Below are 14,908 nucleotides of genomic sequence, written 5' to 3' on the forward strand. Positions count from 1 at the left end.
ACATGTTGCTGAAACACTAAATAATCACTAGAGCAGGAAATCAAGGTACAGATGGGTAGGAGTGGAGATCAGAAAGTTGGTGGGAGTGGGAGTCGGCAAGAAGGAGAGTCCTCGGAATATGTTGGCCGTTTATAAGCCATTGTGAGAAATATGGCTTTTAATGTGATGGAAATGGGAATATATTGTAGGATTCTGACAAAGAATAACAAGATCTAAAGTTCTAAAAGGAATACCCTGTTTTCTATGTTGAGACTAGACTGTCAAGGAGCAAAGATCAATGCAGTAAAATCTGTTAGAAGCTACTTCAGTAATCCAGGTACAAAATAATAGGTAATGGTGGCTTAGGCAAGGGTGATGGTAGTTCAGACAGTAAACGGTGGTTGAGTTCTCGATATAGGTTGAAAGGGCCAAAAGAGGTTGTGACATATTGAAAGTAAATTGTGAAGTAAAGGAATAAAGGATGACTCCAAGGCTTCCAGCAGAGAATATGGAAGAACAGAGCTGTCATTAATTAAGATAGAAAAGATTGATGTTGTTTAGCAAGAATAAAGGGAGAAGATCAGGAGTTCGGTTTTGGAAGTGCTGAATTTGAAGCATTTACCTCCCTAATAAGGTATCCAGGTGATGATGTCAAATAGGTCATAGAATGTATGAGTCTGGAGTTCAGGAAAGAGGTCTGAGCTGAGATATAAATTCAGTTGATGTCAGCTTTTAGATGGCACTTAAAGCCAGGATGAACTCAGAGAATGATGAGCTCATCAGACACAGAGTGAGACTAGAAGCAAGAGAAGAACCAAGACCTGAGACTAGGGCATGTCAACATTAAGAAGTGTAGAAGTACAGGGGGAAAAATGCAGCAAAGTACACTGCGAAGTTGTGGCCAATAAGAAAAAAATCAGATGAAGAGGATAGGCAGGTCTGGGAGCTGACCAGTGAATTTAGCAATGTGGATGCCTTTGATAACCTTGAAATAGATATTTTTGTGAAGAGGACGGGAGTAATGAAAACATGATTGGTGCAGTTTAAGAAACATTGGAAAGAAAACTGAAAGTGATTCCAGGCAAATCTTGCAAGGAGTTTGCTGTAAAGAGTGAACATAAATGGAGTGTGGAGGAAGCAGAGTCCAAAAAAGTGCTGAGTTTTTTTTTTTAATCTGAGGGATAACAACACTATTTGTATGGTGGTAGAAATAGAAATGATTACAGAGAAGAAAAAGGAGAAATTGCTTCTTCATGTCCTTGAATAGCTAAGAGGGCCTGGAGTCTACAATAAATGAAGAGAGATTTAGACAAGAACTTATCCTTTGTTGAAGAATCAAAAATATCTCTTTTAATTAAATTTTATTAAATTCAAGTAAAGTTAGCCTGAATAGCAATAGTTTTAAATGACGTATCCTATATTGTCTTTCTATTTTTGTTTGTCAAACTTTTCACTAACAGAGAGAGCGAGAGCAAGAGAAGACTTACCTAACATGTTTTTTACCAAATATGATAATAATGATCTTTGAGCATTAATATGACATAATTTGAGAATTTTTTTTTGAGACAGAGTCTCACTCTGTTGCCCAGAGTGCAGATTTAAGCTCACTGCAACCTCCACTTCTAGGGTTCAAGAGATTCTCATGTGTCAGCCTCCTGAGTAGCTGGGATTACAGGCGTCTGCCACCATGCCCAGCTAATTTTTGTATTTTTTTTATAGAAACGGGGTTTCACCATGTTGGCCAGGCTTGTCTTAAATGCCTGGCCTCAAGCATTCCACTCGCCTTGGCCTCCCAAAGTTCTGGGATTACAAGCATGAGCCACCACATCTGGCCTGATTTGATATTTTTTACTATCTTCTTTTTAAGTTGTTAATTTTAGTAGAGAGTATATCTTCATTTTATTAAAAATCATACACTTTTTAAAAATTAAGGCGAGCACCTTGTTCCATATAACCTTAAAAAGTAGGGTAATAGGAAGCTACCATAGGCTTCCAAAGGCAAGTGATGCTGAGTAATTAAAACTATTCAGTTTTATAACCCTATTAAAATGGAAAAGTGTTTCTTTCAAACCCAGTGTTTGAAAGAATGTTGAGAAACTGGCATTTTTATATACTGCTAGAGAAAACATTAGCAAAATTTTCCTTTTCAAAAAATTTGAAGTACTGCACTATCTTGTTTTCCTGTGAAATCTCTTTCCTTCTTTCCTTCTTTCCTTTCCTTCCTTACTTCCTTCCTTCCTTCCTTCCTTCCTTCTTTCTTTGTTTCTCAATAGTTATATACCTAGGAGATTCATTAAAAATATTCCAAGATTTCAACAGAGGTTATTGTCTAGGAATGGTAAAAACATTTATAAATACACACACACACACACACACACGTTACATTTTTTCCAATTTGTAGATTCAGTATCCTACATTAACATGAAAATCACATTCTTCAGTCCTAAGATACATGCATTTTCATATTCATGAAATCAGCACAAGTCATAAAATTAGTATTATCTTAGATTCAAAGAAATGTGATAATTTTGTCATTGAAATATTAGAGTATTTAAAATAAAGGAGGGACAACGATTAAGGAAGCATCACACAGGACAGCTTGTCTACATAGCTTAGAAGTGACTTAAAGGTGTTTCAAAGATCAGTAAGGAGAAGACAACAATTTGATTGTGGGTGAGGTTGTTTTGCGTAGGCTCAATAAAATTAAGTCATTAAAGACACGTTCAATGGGAATGAAATTATTTACCATAATATGCAATATGAGAAGAGTGAGATTTTTAGATGGAAAATAAAACTTTGTAGCATTTCATTTGAACTAGAGTGAGACATTATGAGATGTTTTAGTCAGAATAAAATTGAGAAGATGCTGGGAAAGTGGTCTCATAACCACACTGTCTTTCAGATTACAGCCTATTTGTAAAATTATTCACTCTTGAAATGCCACCACCAAATTTTGAACTTCTTTCTTGCCCTTGCATAGATTAATATATTTTACTTAAAAAAAGATCAATCTAATTTCTACAATTCTCACATAAATATAAAGTAACCTTACACTGAATTATAGGTGACCTTACTTCTCTTCCTGCTTAATCTTTGCTATTTGCAATTCTATTCAAAACCATCTCCCCAAACCATAATATGCCTCGGATTTGCTCTCTTCCCTTGATTATGCCATATGTAGAATTTATTTCAATAATATATGTTCTTTGCCCTTAGAACAGATTCTTAAGGACACAGTCACAAGAAGTGAGAGATAGGAAATGATCATTTTTCCCAGAATGCTGAGTTAGCCTTTTACTGGACTTTAAAATAATGACTGAACAGTGGCAAGGTTTAGATCATTTTTCATTTGTATCACAATCTCTCCTACAAAGGGGATTCTAGCATTTAAAACACTGCATATTCTTATTTTCAGTTTCATTTTCCAAAAGAATTCAATGAATTTTTTTAATTGCCTTACCCAGTGAGTTTGACTGCATGTGTCTGAAGCTTTCGATATTTTTCAGATTCTTTATTTGCGCTGGTAACATGTCTGTATATCCCTGTCTTATAATGGAAAAAATCCTCACGGACTTGCATTATGGCTAAAATAAAATCCAACAGAACAAATGGCACAGTATTAAAATATCATCTTTAAAAACCACCAGAAAATTTCACGGAACAACCAATGGGTAAATTGCAAGGAGCTGAATCTAAGAAGGGGCTGTGCGATTCAGCCTAATTTTCTTTCCTACTTAATTTAATTAGTTGCAATAATTTTGTTATCTTATAAAAACAACTTTTAGCTATTTAGAATATTAAGTACACATTATGTTTTTAAAACACCATCTAGTCTTAATCAACAGAGACGCTACTACCAAAAATTAAGCCCTTGCAACAAAAGTACACTATACTTGGTCAGTGATTGCTATTTCTCCACTAACCTTGTGCTTTACCACAAGCCTCTTAAAATCCCAATTAAGCTAGCAGAGCCTAGCAAACTGGGCTTAAAGCAATTGTTGTTAATCCTCATAAGTAAATATAAACCTTTCTTTTGTCAGTTGGAATAAAAAAGCAAACTCCTCGCAAAATAAAACTTTGACAGGATTTCATCCTCCCAGCTCTGAAGAGATAAGCAATGTTGTGCACTTTAAAAAGCAGAGCTTATACTTTAGAAAGCTCTCCTTCATTCCCTCACCTAGATTACTTCATCTCTCTATTGTGTGCTGCTTTGTTGAAGGGCTTTGGCAATTCAGGGTGAAGACTTTAAACTTCTCTTCTAGAATATATGAATTTGAAAATTTTTAATTGGGATTAGATATGTATAGCTTGATAACTGTGTACAATACTTGTCTTAATTTGACAAGCATTTTAAATAAAATAGGAATTAAGGTAACTAGTGTTTGACAGATCCTTTAAAAAAGCTTATACTCCAAAGTTAAATATAACTTTTCAATGTTGCAGTTTTTGTTTCATTTTTTAATGTTCTATGCCTTTTCTGATGCTATACAAATAGTCGCAAAACAGGTTAAAACTTCTTTATCTACTCTAAAACACATTCCTAGAGGATTTTAAGAATTTATGTAACTGTACTCTATGCAGATCTCTGCTTTTGTTGTCTATCCATCACCTATACTTATTTTTAATCCTACAGATTTTAGAAGAATGTACACAAAGTTATTCATTCAGGGTTCTATTGGCTTTTACACTCTTTCATACTGAGACAGGGGAAATGCTATATGCCAGGCCAGGCAATCCTGTAACATTTATAGCAAGAAGAGTCAACCAGCATTCTATCCATTTATAAAAATGTGAAGATATTGCAAGGGGCTTTTCTTTTCTGTAGAACCATTGACTCTTTTAGGTCTTATGATTCAACTTTCCTCTAAGCATCATAAATATATTCATTATTCCTGAAAAACACTGCCAACTAAAGAAAAAGGATGAGAAGCCACCATAATTACCTGAAAGATGGCTTCTTTCTGCAGTTTCTGATACCAAACAGACTTGATAAATTCACGAATATGTAACTATATAAGTTACAATCATACAATTTTACTTTTGGAAAACTGCAGCAAACTCATGATACAGAATTATAACACGGATGAGAGGCTTGATTGTTGCTCATCTCTTGCTCCTGGCTTAGGCTGGCAGGAAGCAGGTTCTCAAGAAATCTTTGTTAAATGAATGCTGAATAACTTGCATTTTTGTTTTATTGCTTTGAAATGTTATGTCTTTATTTTTGATTCATTCTGTGAAATTTATGAGCATTTTGGTATAGGGTCATAAAATAAATCTAAGGGATTTAAATTTTCTCAATTTTAAATAATTACAATTCAAAATTGTTTGATTAAAAAAGAGGGAGAGAGAGAGGGAAAAAGAAAAAAAAACACTTGATACAATAATACAACGACTTGAAGATTCTGAAAGGTTAAGTAAATTGCTCAAAGTTATTTAAATAGCAAATGCCAAAGTTGGGATATTTTAGTGTAACCTTGAGTCCAAATGCCTGTGCTCTTTTAAATTTGTCACACAAGCACCACTTAATGGAGCATGCATTGAAATTAGAGATTAATTCCCTCACTCTTCAAATAACCAACAAATGACACAGCTGTAAGGGGGAACAGAAAATTTCTCTTCATTTGTTTTAGGTTTTGGGTAATGTCCCATAATTTTTAAAAATTAAATTCAGGACATGTTTGTGTAGCCTGTGGTTTCTCAATAAATGCTAAGTGGTGATAATGATCAATAAAAATTCATCCAACGCAATTATAAAATCCATGATTCCTGCCTATATATATTTAACCGATACTAATTAGATCAGTATTCAGAAAAATTAAAATTGGCAACAGTTCCTTAAGTGTGTACCAAATGTTTTACATTTAATTTTGGCCTATTTTCTATTCCACTGCGTTGATAATATATTCTGGGCCCTTCAGTATTCACAACCTAAATTTTCATTTTAGACCTTGTTGGATTTGTTCTTCCATGCACTTCAAGCCAATGTTTATACAGGGAACACATTCTGTGAGTTTACCCTTATTCAGGTCATTGATGCAAAATAAAATTCAACAAGTATGCAGAATAAATTATCATAAGAGATGATATAAATCAAAGGCAATGTACAACAAGTAACTGTATGATTTCATTATTTACTGTTACTCTAAATAAAACATTTACAAAATTGATCAAAATTGAAAACCTTTTGTAAAACGCAAAATTACACTAGTTTACTCCATTTATTTTGAGCTAATAGAAGGAAAATATTAATCCTCATTTTTTTCAATCCACTACCTAATCCATTTATACTGAAGATAAGAAAACTGTATGTATGATTCTTAAATATGACTGAATAAATAAAGTAAGCTTCATTACAAATTAGTCAGTTGGCATTTCATGTTGGACTTTCTGTTGGCCCATGATCACTTTGGAAAGACTTCCAAGTTATTCATCAAATGTGTCATTAATATTTAAGAGTTCAATTTATAAACGAGTCTATCTTCTGAAAATAAAATTGCAGCTAATTAAGATATAGGTAATCATATTTCTCATAATTGAACTCATTTTAGAACTGTTGAAGCCTTTTGGATACTCTTAAAGTAAAAGTTTTCTTTCTTTTATTAAACTCCTATTACATGAGCTCAATGTAATGTTGTTTATTAAAGGAATGAATAAGAAAAAATCATATTTCATCCAAGCTTACCTTGAACTGGTCCATTTTGCATGATTTCTTTCATTATCTCAGTTTCCTGGATGGAAAAATATGAATAAGCAATATCATTGTTATCGGAGCATATTAAACCTATTGATTGGTGTACAATGTTAAGTGTTTGCAACTTACTCTCAATTGTACTTTGAAAAACTCAAGTATATATTATGCTACATTAATGAAATTGTTAAAGACAAGATGCACCCATTTGTTTTAATGACATTGATCACTAAATAGTAAATTTGGAGTGGAGAGAAAATACAATAGCCTTTTATGGTTATAAAGAAAAAAATAAACAAGGTAAGTTAAAACAATATTTAATTAGTGGAGATTAATAGTATCTCTAATTTTTTTCTCACAAGAGCTATCCCAAATGATTGTTTAGTTAGATGTCTTAGTAGCTTTAGTACAAATATTTCTATGATGTCCCCTAATGTATAATCAAGCCCTCTGTAGGGAGGCAGGGCACTCATTCATAACTGAGCACAAAGTACATGCCAGGAACTATGACTGGAGCAAATATTGACCCTGCACCTATACTCAAGGAATTTACACTTTGGTTGAATGACACTACTAATTTCATTATTATATAATAAGATCCATTGTAGAGACAAGCACAAAGTGTTATGTCTGCAAACAAAAAAGGGAAATTAATTCTGCCTGGAAATCAAGGAAAACTTCACAGAGAAGATGAAGTTTTTACCTGGGCCTTGACATTTGTTTGGCATTCTAGATGGAAAGGCTTGATAACCATTTGCATCAGAGGAATTATCACCTAGCTAAGTGGAAAAGTGTAACAGAGCATGGTGTACCTGGGGAACAGAGACTAGTTCTATATATTAGGAGCATTATGGCTGGGTAGAGTGGCAGATGCTGGCAAGACATGAGTGTATAAAAGTAGTACGTCAAAACCAACTCATGAAAGGCCAGTGTGCTATTGTTAGAACTCTGAATTGTATTCTGGAGATAATTAGGAAGCACTGGAGGTTCACAAATTCTGAAAACAAGAAGGCTTGGGGAACACTGATATGAAGAAGTAAATTTGCCTATGCTTTTAACAAACTAGAATCCAAGGGAGTCTTTTTTCTATTAGACCCAGGTCCTCTTAACTTATTTTGTTGAGTGAGACAAAGGATTGATAAAATGAGCTAATACCACAAAAAAGTCAGTGAAAAAGTGTTTAACTTAACTTTTAATTGTCAAGTTAAAATATATGTATATATACATATTATGAAACATAATTTTAAAACCCTATTTCCTTGGACTTTTTTAAATTTAAGTCAATCCTTTACACTGCTAATATTACAAAGATAAGACATCATACCCAAACTGAAAATCCTTAAGAATATTAAAAATTATACATGAAAATATAACATTTATTTGAGAATATAATAGTTTTAAAGAGTTTTTAAATTTAGTTACAGCAGAGCTATATACGTTTGAGAAAGTCAACTATTCTTGATTCTTGCCATTTGTACTTACACTGGAAGAGACTCTGTATGGAGGAGAACATTGGTAGATCCTGTTAGATTTTTCTACGTTGTTGGGACATGGCTTCGTGGCGTGCCGTTTTCCTCGCCCATCAGACCTGCTTGCCATGGCACATCCATTGCTGGTAGCATTTTGGTCTTTGAAAAGTGGATAGCATGCATGGGATACCAGTCTATGAGGAATAAGCAAAGAAGCAAAGGTAATATTTAGGAGAATGTCATAATATCCTTGTTATATGTAATCTTACTGAATTAAACATTCATAAATTATTCTGGTTACTTACATGCATAATTTTCAAAATAGTGACTGACTCCAACACAGAAGCTCAATGACATTACACGCTTCCCTACCCTCCTCTTATTTTCTCATTATAATTTAAAAAATCTTGCTTCAAACAATTGTTAATAAATAATTCTATCTGCAGTATAGAATTTCCTGAAGATAAAAAATGGCTGTCAATATTAAGTCTGTGGTAATATTAATAGGGGAAGGACCCCTTTAACCTATTTATATAATTATAATTTGGAAGAGCTAAATTTAATATAAACAAGACAATGAATCTGACTATTCCCAGATGGGATATTAAAATTATGTAAGTTTTGGCTTTAAAGTTTTTATTTTGTTTTTTGTGTTTGTATATTTTTATTAAGTTATATGTTCACATAATACAAACTATTATATATCTGTAGTTTGTGGTACTTTGAGGGAAATAGTATAGTATTAATATAATATTAAATGTTAATAAAGTAGAAAACTATCAGACGTGTATTGCCTAAAAGAGAGAGGAAATTATTTTGATTTCTGATTTTGAAAGTAAACATAGCAAAGTACAAATTATTTGGCACCAATTCAAACATAATAATATTGAATAAAAAGGTAAATTGTAAGGGAAATAAAATCATGGTAATGGTATTGTAGAAATTCTATGCTGAAATGGCCATAGAAGTATCCACTAGGATTGGTTCATGAAAACGTAATAGTTTCCAACACAGTATGAGAATCTGAGGAAAGAACATGACAAAAGCAAAACCATTGAAAACACTCAAACAAACAACCTAAAAAATATTGCATTAAATGCATTACATTTGTGTTAAATGATGAGTGCTGTAGACTGAATGGTGTCACTTTAAAATTCATATGTTGAAGCATTTATACCCAATGTAATGATATTTGGAGGTAGGCCTTTGGGAGATAATTAACTTTAAAGGATGTCATGAGGGTAGGGCCATCACAGATGTGATTAGTGCCCTTATAAGAAAAGGAAGAAACCAGAGCTGTCTTCCATCATGTGGGGACACTGTGAGAAGGTGTCCATCTCAAAGCCAGAAAGAGAGCCCTCACCAAGAACCAAATCAGCTTGGTCCTGGATTTTGCAGCCTCCACAACATCAGTGTTTGCTGTTGAAGACACTCAGTCTACGGAATTTTGTTACAGCACCCCAAGCAATCCAATACAATGAGATTTAGTTGGGTGTCAATGATAATTTACATTTTTAAGCTCTTAAAGAGCTCTTATTTTTTATCATAATACAAAATGCCAGCCAACCAAGCACTAGTACACAAGGAAAGTATCAGCCCAAGTTGCCCATTCAAAGTACCACATTTTAAGCAAAACATATGAAAAAATTTAAAGCAATTTATTGCAACCCATCAAAATCTGATATCCACTATTTTCTATAGCATCTAACTGGTCCTATAGCAGATCCAGAGCACTAAGTGGATGATGAAGATCAAGTGAGCAGTACATATATACAACACTCTTTATCAGCTGCAGCTTCCTTAGCTGAATAACTCAGCTTTTTAGTAGATCAGCTCTTATAGCAGACACAAGGATGTTATATGGGTATCAGCCTACATGAAAGCAAGGAAATGCAGCTCCCCATTTTTCATCAAATGGAGTGGAGACAATTAATGAACAATACTGATGAGTTGAAACAACTGTAAATTATTCCTTTATATTATTATTCTTATTTTTAGCCTAATTTTACCTGGCATTATCTATTCATCAATCTGGGTAACTGAAAAGCACAGCAGAGAGATCAGCAACCCTGATTACTTTATTCTGTCTGTGGGGACTCACTTGGCTCAGAGCAACAAAGAGAAAATATTTACTTGAGTCTACAAAAGTAAAATTAATATTAATTTAGCTAGAAATGTATACATTCTTCGGGAGGTGTTTCTAATAGCTTCTAATATCAATAGATAACAAATATAGTATATATTTAACTGTAACATAATATTTGTATTCATGTAGATGTAGTATACATATTTTTAAGTATTTTTTTGTAAAAATCTTGGGATTAAGTATTTTCCTTGTTCTAACACAATGCACCACTCATAAAAATCCTAGAAACACATGTTGAGCAGCTATTTACCCACGTTTTCTCAGGTACCACCAAGCCCTATCGATGCTTCCACTATTGCATCCAGGACGGTTCTTGGAACAGCAAGAGATCAAATTCTGAGGGGATAGATTGGCCGTGTATCGACCCTTAGACTGAATTGCTATTCGGTCAGCAGCCACACCTGTTTCAAATAGAATATCAATTAATATTCAAATGGTACACGGTATTTCTAGTAAGGTACATAACCCTTTTTGTTTGAACCCTAACGTAGTCTTTAAAACTGTGTATAATTTATAATTAAAGCCAAAGAGCATTAATATATTTATGTATTCCAGCCAGTTAACTGTGTCATACTCTGTTATAATTTTTGTCCTATTTTGATAATACTCAATTGTCCTACTGACTTCAAAGATTTTCTAGTTTCTTGTTCCTTTGATGTTCTATATGCTCCTGAACTCCTCATTAAGGAATCTGTCAAGTGAAACTCTTGGAAGGCAAGAGCCATATGTTCCTTATATTTCTATTTCCTGTACCTAGAGCAGTATCTTGCATATAGTCATGGGAAAATACATATTTTCTAAATGGATTTAAGTAAACTAGGGCAATCAAGAAAACTAACCATAGAAATATTCATTGGAAATTCATCCACAGTCATCTGATATATTGGAGTAAAACTGAATCCTTTGTTTTTAAACTGGTTTAATCTAATTTAACTACCCAGGAAACCATACTTAAGCTAATCCAGACTAATATGAATCTATCTTACACAGTATCTAAAGCTACATAGCACACTTTCGTGCTCATAATATAAATGAAAATTATTATCTTAACTTTGTTTTAGTAGACATGGAATTCAGTTTGCTTATACATATATATAAAATGAAGTGAATATATTTATTTAGTTACAATTACTAACTGTTATAACTACTATTAACTAATACTATTAGTTACATATAATATAGTTCATTATATATAGCTATATATGTAATTATATATATACAATCTAATAGCTATATATGTAACTGATGATATGTAATGCTATATACAACTAATAATATAGTTATAACTATCATATTATTAACTAATATCATTAGTTATATATATATATACACAAAAAAACTTCATATTATTACAACTTCTATTCTTTTGTTATATGACTTCCTAGAATTGTAATTGTTATTGGTTCATTCCTTTCCTCAACACATTTATTAAACACCTACTAACTGACAGGCATTGTAGCACTGGAAATTACAATGATGAACAAGAAACAAGGGAGACATAGTTCTGCCCTCTTAGAATAATAGACCAGGGAAACTAATCAACCAGTAGCAAAACCCTACAGATGTCATCATTTTGATCATGGTACCAAAATAAACTAATGTGAGTGATGAGATTATGAAAGAATTGGGGTGGGTACCATTTTAGTACAGACTTTTTTGTTGAATATCTGGAACAGTGGTTTTGAATATCTGCTACAGTCTTGTTCAGTCTTGTTCTAAGTGAGTTTCTTACTCACTTTTAATTAAAGACACCAAAATAATAACCTTTCTTCTATTCATTCACTTTTCTTAGTGGAAGTTTTAGTTTTTTTCTCATCAAAATTGTGAGTGTCCTGAAACCCCTCAATGTGCTAATTAAAAATTTTTCTAAAATAATTCATTTAATTCATTTACATATATATCTTTGTATACACATTGTTTTAATGTAACTATGGCATATTACAATGCTGTAGGGCAATTGCTGGCATTCTTTACATGCTCAACATGTGTTAAATCTATAACCTCCAACTCCCTACTAAATTCCCATCTACTATTGCACTAGGATATATTTCATAGGAGCAAATGGCATTACATGACTTCTGAGAGTCTCAAGAAAATAATTCCCTATTTCATCAAAGAAAGGAGAAATTCTTTGATGCTTTGACATTCAGCACAGGGGTTTAGAATGACATCAAAATTTTTAAAAAATGGTGTAACTGTGTTTTCATTCAGAAAATACTTTTATAGTGTAGAGAAAACAGTCATCCAGAAGTTGGAAGCCTGGTCTCCAGGATTATTTCTGATATTTCTCATCTTTTGGCTTCAGATAAGCCACTTTACCTATTTGGGCTTCCTTTATAATACTAGAGGCTTGAATAAGGTGACCTTTAATATCTCTTCCAGCTTCACGAATCTGTAGATTTCAACTAAAGGATAAGTGTTTTAAATCCTAATGTTATGCAATATGTTGCTCTTATACCGACATTTCTGAATCTCAGTGATGGTTTAGCCAAAATTCACTTGAAATATTTAGAAAAGGTCAGAATATTTAAGAATGACTCAGTTCAACCAATTGTTTTCCACTCTCTTCTTAAAAACTCTCACTGGACGGTACCTCTGAGACACGCTCTATTCTTTCCCTTTCTTATTTTATTCCGTCTTCAAATGTATGTGAAACATATTACTCCCACTACTCCAAACACCTTTATTTCTTCAGCTTCTGAAAAATAGCTTGAATTTTATTTGATTACATAACTTTTTAAAATATGTGTGCATATTTTTAAGAGTCTTATTTATTCTATTTTATAGCTTTTGGTTTCTCTGAGAGATAATCTTTTTTTATAACTAATATTTCTCGACATAATTTTTTAGATCTTTATGACATTTTAGTTTATTTTTTTCTTTATTTTACACAAAAAAATTGCCCTAATTTATCATACTGAATTCACAGGATACAAAACTATGTCCTTTGGAATTACCAAAGGAAACCTCTCTCTGGTGTTTCGTGAATTAGGTAGGGGAACAATCCTGACTTGGCGCAGTGCAGAGGCTATCATCTGTGGGATTGAGACCTGGGAACACCAACATATATCCTCCACCCTAGCAAGTTGCTTTTAGTATTTCACCACAGATGTTTTTCCTTAGACATCTTCAGAAATACTGGCATAATGTAAATTTTAGGCAAAATTCTTATAGATCTAGGTGTAACACGTTAACCACATGAATATAAAATGGCAAATGGTTTATTATATTAAACCTCCCTCCACCCATCTGAAACAACCTTAATCTTCTTTTTATTACCTGGTCTTATCTATCAATAGACAAACAAATTTTAGCTCAGAAAGGTCTCCATGTGGGTCCCTGACACATCAAGGACAGCATAAGATAGCCAGAGAGGGGGTGTAAGCAGCAGTGAATTAACAAATGTAGCCACTTGGGGTGAGCTTGGCTACCATTATGATTCTAACAAAGGCATTTCTGGAGTTGTCTGATTGATACCATGGAGCAATGATATTTAGACAAAGATGTCAGCATTTCTCTGTCCCAGGATATGCCGCCTTTCAGAGCTGGCTTCTCGAAGAGCCTATGTACTTATTCACAATCCTTCAATGGCTTTAAACTGTCTTTGAACACTGTTGAAATTACCTGCAAACCCTAGAGCATGGTTTTATGAAGATAATTGAATGACAGCCAATCATCATCATGTTAGGTTTCATTTAATTGCTGAAATATATTCAACACTCCTTTGAGGATAATTTTGGGGACCTAATTTGAGGGTTAGCCTGTAACTAATTTATTGGATTTGTGAATTTATATGAAAGTAACTATAAAAGAGTCATTGCTTATACTTTTTGAGTAACAGTAGACTTAATTTGGAAGCTATTCTTATTAAAAGATCAGTCACATTACTTTTGAGTCAGAACTTATATATTTGCTTCTATTTATTTAAAATGAAATAAAATCCATTTGATCCATTATTATTTAGGTTTTAAGTCTTACTTTACACCAAATTAGATTAATAACTGTTTTTGCAAAATGCATAAAGAGTAAAGAATATGAGGATTATGTGGGTGTGTCTATATGTATATTAGAATTATAAATAATATATGAATGAAGAAGAACCTTGATCCTTTTTTATTATCTGGCCTTAAATCTGAATAGACAAACACATTTTAGTAACTTTATTTTGTCACTCTTTTGATTCACTCTCTATTTAAAATTGCACCCTAAAAATAAAAACTTTTAGACTAAAAATGGATTTTTTATATAATCTTCAGGTTACTTTCTTCAGTCATAATGAGATTTTATTTGATCATATGCTAATATTTAAATATTCTAATTGTTAAAATCATTTAATTATTCTGTCAGTCTCTGGAGCCAAAAGTAGTAGTTTATAAGGAAGGAATTAAAATGGCTTTATTACTTGCAGTGGAAAATGCCCAGGATGCAGCACAATTTTTTTGATCCAATGGGCCATGAGTCCATCCAGGCCATTTATAAGAAGCAACAAAAAACTCTGGAAGATCAGTTGTTGCAGGTAAAGAAGCCTAAAGAGGAAGAAGAGGTACATGTATGAGATTTTCTCAAATATGTCTCAATAGGAAAATGTCATGCCCTTTTATAAAGTTATAATTATTTTTTAAATTA

At 32.8% G+C, this 14,908-nt stretch overlaps 1 protein-coding gene across 1 annotated transcript in view; it reads right to left on the reverse strand.

Annotated features, from left to right (window-relative positions):
- Positions 1-14,908, reverse strand: part of TINAG (tubulointerstitial nephritis antigen) — an 85,731-nt gene that overhangs the window by 31,485 nt on the left and 39,338 nt on the right. The window contains exons 5-9 of the mRNA XM_003254130.2: positions 14,685-14,808; positions 10,533-10,683; positions 8,150-8,330; positions 6,662-6,707; positions 3,440-3,563 (exon numbers count right to left, since the gene is read on the reverse strand). Of these exons, the coding sequence (XP_003254178.1) occupies positions 3,440-3,563; positions 6,662-6,707; positions 8,150-8,330; positions 10,533-10,683; positions 14,685-14,808 (626 nt within the window). The remainder of the gene's footprint in view (positions 1-3,439; positions 3,564-6,661; positions 6,708-8,149; positions 8,331-10,532; positions 10,684-14,684; positions 14,809-14,908) is intronic.

This window comes from Nomascus leucogenys, chromosome 22a (genome assembly GCF_006542625.1).
Source record: "Nomascus leucogenys isolate Asia chromosome 22a, Asia_NLE_v1, whole genome shotgun sequence".
NCBI lineage: Eukaryota > Metazoa > Chordata > Mammalia > Primates > Hylobatidae > Nomascus > Nomascus leucogenys.